The 10,645-nt window shown below is 35.3% G+C and overlaps 1 protein-coding gene across 1 annotated transcript; it reads right to left on the bottom strand.

Moving 5' to 3' along the window:
- Nucleotides 1-694: 694 nt before the first annotated feature.
- On the bottom strand, nt 695-2,057 carry LOC126842575 (27 kDa hemolymph protein-like). The gene has a single exon (XM_050579613.1). The coding sequence runs from the start codon at nt 1,926-1,928 to the stop codon at nt 1,113-1,115; it is 816 nt and encodes a 271-aa protein (XP_050435570.1). The 5' UTR covers nt 1,929-2,057; the 3' UTR covers nt 695-1,112.
- Between the last annotated feature and the right edge of the window lie 8,588 nt (nt 2,058-10,645).

Genomic DNA, 10,645 nt, shown 5'->3' with positions numbered 1-10,645 from the left:
ACGCCGCAATGGACTTAATGTGTTTTTCAAAATATTACAACACAAATAATGATAGATAATTACAATTTTTACCTATACATATAATATAATATAACATGCAACTTTTATAATATAAAATGTACCCGTGTAGAGTTCCCCAAAGTGGCCCAATGTAACTTTTGGCCCTAGATTTAATTGCATCTAATATTGTTGAGTGTAGTTCATCTGGCTTTACATCCAGCATATTAACCTCTTGCCTACAATTAAATACTAACAAATAAATTATAAAGCTGTCATTACGATGAACCTATTGTTGTAATTTTTGTACTTTTGTTCTTGTAACAAATTTATATTTTACTAGCCATTAGTACCTATTCTTTAAATAAAAACTAAAAATAATAACTATACTGAGCTTCCATAAGTATTACAATATTTAATAAATTACTAACATAATGTGGTAAGAACTAAAAACATATAAGTATATATTATGTTTAAACCATAAATTATATTTCCATATATTATAATCATAAACCAGAAAATTATAATTCCAATGTATTCCTATGGGTGACGTTCATTAGTTTTCTTCAATATCTCATTGAAAAATTAATTAAAAATTGTAAATATATTACTTATAGAAAACAATTTTAGAATTTCAGTATCGATTAAAAACACTGTATTTTCCCAAAAAGGTTGAAAAAAGTAACATATAAATTTGTATGGCTATTCTACCACATAAAAATAAGTATGTTGATAACTGGAATGAATTTTGTAAAACTAAATGAATGACCATATTTTTATACAAGAATTTTTCTCTATTGATTAACCTATAAAATATACAAATATCACAAAACTACTAACAAATACAACAATGGTGAACACCCTATTTAAAATCGCTTTAAGCGTTATATTAATATTACAATTCAATATTAATTGATTTGTACAACGAAATTGCAATTCTTTAACAAAAAAAAAAAAATTATCCTAAATCAAGTTATCAATTTTCAGGTAAGGCAACACGCAATCTTTGAATATTATTTACTGGAAAACGACAAAGACGTGTATCATAGCGATAGATTGGTTTACCTCACCAAGTGTAATGATTATTGACCTAACGGCAAATGTGCGGATTACAATTAATTCTTCAGTTGCGAGCAAGGCGTTGACCGACGGATGAACTTAAACAACGACTCGACCATATTGGACGGTGTGAGATTACTGCATTTCGTCAAATGCGCATCTACGCACAACTGAAGGTCCGCCATGCTCTTGCACTGGTCTCGTTCGAATTTGAACGGTGGCAAGTCGTTGTTGGCGGTGTACTTGCTGAACGTGGCGTTCAGACAGCGTTGAATGCCATCTTGTTTGCCCATCAGACATTCGGGTCCGCTTTCCGAGTAGAACAGCGCTATGCGATCGCCCTCGTCGTAGCAAACGAACTCCAACAGAGCGTCGGTAACGGTCAGCAGAGTGTTCTTGGTAGCTTTTTCGCCATCGTCCAGGCAGACTTCCACGGCGGACGCGAAGTTCGACACGCAGCTCTTGAAGTCCGGCGACTTCTTGCAGTACTTCTTGAAAACCAAGTCTATGTCGCCTTTGGGTTTGGCCTCGTCGATCTCTTTTTTCAGTTCTTTAACGTTGACCAACGATTGTACGCACAGTTGAAATCGTTCTTTGGCTTCCACGGCTAGTCCGTACGAGTTGTTGTCTTTGCCGTTTCTCAGGCATTTTTCTCTGAACAATTTCTCACTGTCTTCCAGAGCCGTCTCCGGTATGGAAGAGTTGATTCGTTGTTCCATGTTTGACAAGTTACCCAACGCGCCTAACTTCTTCTCGATTGTACCTCTCAGGTCGTCGTTTTCGCCCTGGCTTCCATTAACAACGCCCCAGCTGACGTTATTTGAGATCACCAAAACAACCACGGCGACGGCCGGCAGAACCGAGTTTTTCATGTTTAAATGTACAAAAAAAAAATTACTTTAAAAAAAGATACCTGTCTATTCGGAGCGCGGTCGGGACGTGAACTGTCTGTACAGTGTAGACAAACAACACATGTTAGCTATAGAATGACCGTTGAGAAACATTATCAGCTATTGTAATGGGAAAAAGATGTGGAAACATCAAACAGCGAACTCGTTCACCGATAACGATGATAACCACTTTGGGCGATCAACGGTCAAGGGCCAACGGCCAATATACAGGGCGATTCAGAACAGCTGCAATTTCCAAGTTTTTCTTTTGTAGACACTTTAGTTTGTGTTGTTTTTTTTACAATATTCAAATCATAATAAGAAATCTCAACTTGAACAAAGTTTCTGAAGTATTATAAAACATGATTAAAAATTGGGACAAGCTGATAAAATATAAAACGGTCATAGTTATATGTTTATATTAACTTGGCCTCTCCTATCAACCAACATTGTATAACTGTTATATGCTCTATCTTCTTATTTCCCATTTAATTCCTTCTCTCAATTTGTGTCAACATGTTCCATGTTTAAAACGTATTTAAATGAAACGATCATCCTGTTTGCCAGCGCGTTGTTGGAATTTTATAGCAGCAGTACTATAACTAGAAAATGATCATAAAATGTTTGATTTCTTTTTTGTGAGTCGTTGAGTTTATGGCGAACGGACCATTTTGCTTTTGTGTTTGCGTTGGAGTGAACAATATTGTAAAACATAAATCTTACATTCTCAACGACTTGTTCTAGCTTGCACGTCCAGTTGATAAAATCACATGCCATCAAATTGTCAGTTACTGATAATATATCTAACATTTCTGCTACGAAATTGGAAAAACTTGATATTAAAATACAAATTAAACCGTTTAGTTAAAAGTTTTCAGCTGAACTATATATTTATTTTTTCTAGTCAATCAATTTCTGTGATAGATTTATTCGAATATATTTGTTTTCGGGTCTGCAGTTTGTTACTCCATTACGTACGGTCCCACGATGGCTAACGAATCATGACACCCCTTAATGCAATTTTTGTATAATATCCCGCCCTCGTCTTGCTCGTTTCATATCATTCTGAAGGCGCGCATTATAAAACGGTCCAATGTGCAACGATTCGAGAACTACTTCTCGGTAGCGGTGCGAGGAAAAATGTATCTTTTTTAATGGACAAGAAAATGTTCATCAAAGTTTTCCGTCCATTAAAGTCAGCCATAAATCAACAAGGGGCTTTTCCTTTCATAGACATTACACCCATCGCTCCGTTCGTATTCGCCATTTTTACCAAATAATTGATTTCAGTAAGCACATCAGCTCGAGTATCTCTCGCTCTGGTAATGCTATATACATTATGTAATAACGACCCGGCCAAAAAATAAATTCAACAATCGAAAGCAACTTCTTTGCAACGCGTGCGTGCGGTTGAGCTTACGTTATGGCTTTCTGTTTAACAAACTCAGGTATTTTTCCCCCCTCAAGTACAACGTGTGTCCGAACACGACGCAAGTGAAAATAGCCACTTATCATCGCCTAATCCGGTCACGTAATCGTGTTCATATTTTACAGGTCTTGGGCGTTTTCGGGTAGGTTCAACCCCTTTGTAATCCGGTGGATTCCTATGCAACCGATGCCGCAAAGAGAATGCTCGAACGAGGCGAGACGCGGCCAAAAAGAATAATTTTTAAAATCGAACCTAACACGGTTAGTTTATAATCAACAAATAGATAGTATGTATGCGCAATGGGTAGCTTGATGGTACACACGGAATGGTACTATGGATAATCTTGGGAGATCGAAACAAAACGTTGTTTAGGTCAAATAGCAGTGAAATATAATAATTTTTTTAATTTATTAGTCTCACAAAATAATGTTTTAATTTCGGCGAGAGTCTGTAAAGTTATATTAACTACAATTTTCCACATAAACTTACAATTAATAATACTAAAAAGTGTATTAATAATATTTCAATAAGCTTTCCTTTTATTTCACGAAAATCGCGTTTAGTCAATGAAAGCTGTTTGCACATTTATTAACAGTGCGGCTATTTAAGAAATTTCCTTTTATGTAAAATCAACAAAACATTGACTCGTTGACAATAATTATTATATTTTAGCATTTTCATTTTAACTGTTCGTATTCTTCTCTCACAAGACACAACCCAATCGTACAACCTCAACACACCCTTATGTGTTCCAATCGCATTTGCTTAGCCTCCTCTGGTTTTCTACATCAGCAAATCTACTGAAATGTGTAAATAATTCTAAAGGTGTGTAAATCTGTTTAAATATTTAGGAAATACGGCACAGAAAACAGAAAGCCACAAAGTATGATAAGTGTGTAAGTCTATAAGAGCGGCATTTTGGGGGAGGGGAGGTGTATGAGGCAGTAAAAAAATATACGACCAGAAGAAAAGGCAAACGTGGCCTATACAATAACGATCTGCCGACCAATTGTCGTGCCGGGGATGTTTTAAATTTACGACCGTTTCGCGTGGCGACACCACCCGCAGTAGGGTGCCAGGAGAAACGGGAACGGTAGCAGGGATGAACCGGGATAGGTGGGCGAGGGAGGCTGCGTGTCAGCTGCAGATAGCCGACCGACAGTATAACACTTGCTTTACCCTATCCTCGGCCTGCTACCTTCCCCCGATGATAGCCACTATACCTATGTATATGTGTACACACATTACACAGTACACACAGCCAGTGCACGCGAGTTAACCGTATCTGGCCAACATGACAACCGTGGATTGAAACAGACCAAAATAATTCAAAGAGATATATATATATATATCTATTACATTTTCATCGCAAAGAAGTCACACCGCCGGGTCACACTTAGGGCACATTATTTTTTAAAATTGTATTTTTGTGGTTTTCCAAACGAACAGATTGTCGGTTCACATTTGTTTCGGTCGAGTAATTTATAATTGATGTTGTAAACAACTACGACGGTCGGTCGCAATTCAACTCACGTACACTGTTTTACAGGGTTTCCACATAACACCACCCTTTGCCCTTACATGCCGAACAAAACATCCCTCTAAATAAAATAAAAATATATTATGAAGTCAAAAAAAAAAATCACCGACACGTTATAATCCTCATCCGTCGTTGTGTCTACTTGACAGTGTCGTTAAAAGTATAAAAAATTGTTAAATATTTTTTTGTGTTTACAAAATTAAACCTGCCGGTTTTAACGGATCGCTTTAGTAAACTTTGATCGTCCAATCTAAAATGGTCTACTAATCTGGCCGCAGGAATTAACTGGTTTCTCGTTTGTTTTAGGTTCACAGTCATTGTTCGAACAACAAAAAGGTATTTATTCAAAATTGTTGGTGAGTATAAATACAGCATTTTTTTTTAGCTGTTTAATGAACATACATATATTTTACTATACAGGGTGCTCCATCTGATGTAAGACTGATCACTCTGTACATATTTTATAGGGAAATTCTAACTATGGTCCGACCAACGTTGCAGTTAGTATAGATCATATAAAAGATAATGTATGAGTAAAATATTTTCAAAAAGAAAAACTACAAAATTGTAATTATTTTCTAACCTGACCTATCCGAATGTGTCTTTTAACGTTCACTTGTCTATTTATCTGGACACAAGATTTTTTTATGAGCTGTAAAACGAACGACCGACGACTAAAGCAGAATATCGACCCGGTTCTAAGGCAGTGAGTAATTTTAAACACGGGTAATGATGGAGGTTTGGCAACTCGGACGATTGCAATTATTAATAGCGCACAGTCACGGTCCATGTCTTGGATATAGAAAGGCGCCAAAGCTGTTGCCATAGTACCGTGCCGAGATAACCGATCGGCGGGTTAATGTTTTAACTTTGCAGACTGTATGTTTGGCCTAACTTTTCCAATCTGATCTGGGCGACATAATTAGCCGAAAACCTTAGCTATTATATTATATTACAAGGTGCATCGGTTCACGACCCTAACCGTTGTTGTTATTTTTTTCCCTACCTCGGTTTTCTTTTGCGGTTTGTAGTATAGATAACGGTGAAAAGTTTACAGTTTTTATTATACCGAATTATTAGATGGATAGGATACGAGTGGCGGCAGATTTAGGTGTTCGGTTATGTAAATATTATATACTACAGCCTGACGGAAATCCGTACACGTTTGATATGGTGCGTTTGACTCGAGGGGATTATTATAATTCAAAGGTATAACCGAACAATACCGTCAAATTAACCGCAAGAAGACCTATATTAATATATACAACACCCAAATGCCGGCAACACAATACAAATCAGCTATAGGAGACGGTGACTTATGGCCAGCCCTTTGTCGAACCGCAGGCTCTTTCTTTGCACGAGTCCACGGATCCAACGCACTTGGGTTAAGCTAAATAAGTACGATATTGATCCAAGTACGATGTGGTTACTGAATTCCATATAAAAACGACAATAGTAGTTTCCAGTGTTCAAGTTAAAATTAGTACTTTAAAAGGAAACTTCAATAAGTCAAATAGCAACATGGTTAGGTTAATCAAAAATTATGGTTGCTATTCGACTTTTTAACATTACCATCAAAAAGCTCTTTAAACTTGACCACAGAAACTCATTTTGAACTATTAATGTAATAAAGATTTTTTAGCTAACATTATATTTGAAAACTCTGTCAGCCAGTTTCACCAACATTTGTTAAGAATTTAACTTATTGTAAGTTATGTTTAACAACTAGTTAATGAAAACTGGGTTTCATCGACATTTGTTAGCCTTAACACATTGTTAAAGCGATTGTTAAATAATTCACCCGAAATCGGCTTGTTAAAAAGTTAATCGACATGTTAAAATGTATTGTAGTACTTATGTATATTTATATTATTATAGTTCAGAAATTGTTTCATATTAGTACTAGGTATTAGTGATGGGAATCGGAAAATCCGGATTTTCACAAAAAACGCTTTTTAAGCTACTTAAAAATCATTTAAGTGTTAAATAATTTTACAATATAAAGCTCTATATCTAAGTAACATTTTTTTGATAAATATGTAAAAATAAAACAAAACACCAAAGAGATAAACTGCTTTTGAATTTCGGATTTGTTGAAATCCGAATCCGAAAGCATTTTATAGACATAGTTATCAACAAATTTTACTTGGGTACACATCTTTATATTGTAATAGTACTTAACAATTATATGATTTTCAAATGACTTAAAAAGCGTTTTTTTGAAAAATCCGGATTTTCGGATTCCCATCACTACTAGGTATATAATAATGAATTGCACATTTGATGAGGACCTTATTTATATTAATTATTTAGAGAACTGTAAAAATGACAACTTCGAAAACCCTTTATTAGGTAAGCAGAAGTTATTTTATGTAGGTACAAAGGAATGTACACAGACTTGCATTATAGGTTAAAATATCATAATTTATTGTATTTGGTAATTTAGATGAAATAATTCTGATCACTGCCTACCTTTTTTTTTAGGCCTTCAAAATGGAAAAAAATTACTTTAATGATCTCGATGACAAACTATTTTTAGAATGGTATAGACTATCTGAACAATGTGTTAAACGAATTATACATAAATTATTTATATAAAGTACAAACCGAAACGTTGATGAAACCGACTGATTATACTCGAAAACTCTGCGAATATTTAGATGACATTTTATTTTATCCACACCACCTTCGTCGGTGTCGTTCACAGATATATTGTTGTACTGTTTAAACCGTTTACCTGTTGTCTCGTGCGAACCGTGTATCCGACCATTTTTCTTCTTTGCGTTGCCGTCGACATCAAAAGGCGTTAACGTTATAACATGTAAGTGCGCAGACCGTCTGAAGGAATGGAAACGACAGAGAAAATAGTGTCGGGTAGGGTAAAGTGTGAGAATGCGATACGAACCGTCGGAATCGGACATTTTTCAAATTCGCACTTCCAGTAAATCCCCCGTTAAATCTTTGGGAGAACAGATATCCATTTGTTATACTCACACCTATTAAAGATGCAGACGAAAACATTAACGGCCCTCGTGCCATCTAACACGTTTAAACAATATCAGCTAATAATATTGTTGTTGTTTGAACACAGCCGTGTACCTTTTTTGCATACACTGGCGCCCGGCGATTCTCTGTTCATTTTCCAATTTAGTTTTACCCCACGGTCAAATGCCATAGGTTTTGTTTTTTTTTTTTGTAAAACTATTTCTGTAATAAATTCGAGCAAGTAATGTTTTTCATTGTGCCTCGGAGCTCTTAACAACGCCCACGCAAATTGTCGCCGTTGGACTGAGACATTTAAAAAACCAAGCACGTACCTACTACGTGTAAAAAAAAAAAAAAAACTGTACCAATCCTTTAAGTAAATTTTATTCAAAATGCATATTTTATACCCCGAAGCATATATTTTAATATATTTATTCGTATTAAACGGGAGAAGCCCTATTTTCATTTTACAATCTGCATTACATTTTCCAATGGCTTATAACATTCGTTTATGGTTGAAGGTATCACCTCTTCTGTACTGGGTGATTCATTTTGGGTAAACACTGATTTTCTCGGAAAATATGAACATTTAAAAATACAATAATTTCCTATACTTTTAGGTACACGTTGTACTACATTTTTCAATACTGTGGAAATTTGTATCTCCAACCCTTATACAAAAAAAAAGGGTAGGACATCACTTTTTCAAATGGCAACATATGTTTTAAATTCCATAAATACGTAGACAACAATTTTATTGTTTGAATTTTAATCCATTTATTCGCTTGTTATGACTTTGTAAAGATTTGAATTTTTGTTTTTATTTTCATTAGGTCAACAAAAGCAGGTTATTACACCAGTCATCACATAAAATAATAATTTAGTAGATATGATCCGCCGGTCAACCATTGTCTCAAAACATTTTATTGTGTTTGGTTTTCGGTGTACTCGCCTATCAATGGAAGTATAAATAATAATTTTATAGGCTACCGGTTTTTGGGACACCGAAGAAATATGACAATATTTAGGAGAAAATGTAATATCTTTACAAAGTCATAGCAACTAACAGATGGATGAAAATTCAAAATTCAAACGATAACATATTTTTAGATTTTTTGCCTACAAATTTATGGAGTTAAAAACAAATGTTGTCGTTTGAAAAAGTGAACTTGGACCCTTTTAATCGTACAAGGGATAGAGATCAAAATTTTCAAAGTATTGAAAAATATAGTACCTACAAGTGTATTTAATAAAATAGGTAAAAAATAATATTCAAAATATTAATATTTTGGGAGAAAAATAGTGTCTTACCCAAAACGAATCACCCTGTATTTTCGTATAGTTACATTTAGAAAATCAAAATTGGATGTATCGTGGACTATTTGTGTTAGCCTTTCAAGCAACAAAGTTTGTTATTCTAAGAGGGAAAAGAAAATTACAACAAACACCATTTACATTTAGGCAAAACAATGTTCATATCCCTCTGTTGCCCATTCTAAACTATTGATTGGAGAAAGACCAACATGCTTTAATCGCTCAGCCGAAGCTGGTGAACCGAAGAGGAGGTGTTTCAGGTGAAAAATTATTCATCAGTATTGTTTTACCGTCTTAAGGCGCTTTTGTGCTTAAGTGATTTTATCAGCAATTCCTGAAGACCGTGCTGGGACATCACTGTAATGGGGTGGGAGGGTTTAAAATTTTATACATTTCTATAAACACTCTAACGACCGCCGCCGTTATAATGTGAATATTATACCTCGTCATCGATGTTATATTAATAATTTCTATAGATTTTTGTCTTTTGTACGACTACGTTGTTATTGAACCCTCTTTGGGTTTCGTCGAACGAACCGCAGTCAATGGGAGGCACCGCATAATAATATCCGAATCGATAACGGTAATAATAATAATAATAATAATTAATGTACACTGTACATACATACATAAATCCACCCCGGCCACGTGTCTGCTTTAATTTCGGCAAGTTGAGGTTTACAATTGTGGGCATTATCGTCAAACTTCCTTCCGGTAATTTAATTACAACACCCCTAAGCAACACTGCGGCAAGCCGAACCGGACTTGGGTTTCGAGTTAAGTATGATATTTTATAGGCAATATACAACATTGTGTGTAAACAAATACATCCTCAACGTATTGCTGACGGGATAAGAAGTTATATTGGCGTTTGTGCATATAATTATGTACACACACACACACACACTACTCTTGGTGTATTAATCTAGAATATTGTAGTCTCTCTCTCTCTCTCACTCTACTCCTGTTTCCGCCGGAACCTCTTCACTTTGTTTGTCGACAATCAATTAACCGGTATTGATTTTTACTCCACACACACTCACACACACAATGCGTTGGCCGTTTATTAACAATAGACAAGCTGTGTGTGTGTGTGTGTGTGTATTGAAACTGTTTCACTGTATATACTTCTTTCGATATACTTTCTTTTTGTTGTAATATTATTATATCGTACCTAATATTACACCCAACCCTTATTGTATATAGTGGCGTGTACCTCGTCGCCTTATAACACCGACCGGTAATAATGCAAATAAATTCCAAACCGCCGCAGTGTGTGTGTGTTGCTTAAAAGACTGCGTGGATTACTTATTATTACTAGTAACAGTACTTAGGATTTACACGAAAACCAATGCTGATAATTTGGATAACAATAATTACACAGGTAAACAGGTGCTCATCTCTCTATCCCTAGTCTATCCCTTATACACT

This window comes from Adelges cooleyi, unplaced genomic scaffold, assembly GCF_023614345.1.
Source record: "Adelges cooleyi isolate 19-005CV unplaced genomic scaffold, UGA_ACOO_1.1 ACOO_flye_CR_arks_rails_tigmint_CR_PRNA_55, whole genome shotgun sequence".
NCBI lineage: Eukaryota > Metazoa > Arthropoda > Insecta > Hemiptera > Adelgidae > Adelges > Adelges cooleyi.
This window is presented reverse-complemented; position numbering and strand designations above follow the sequence as displayed.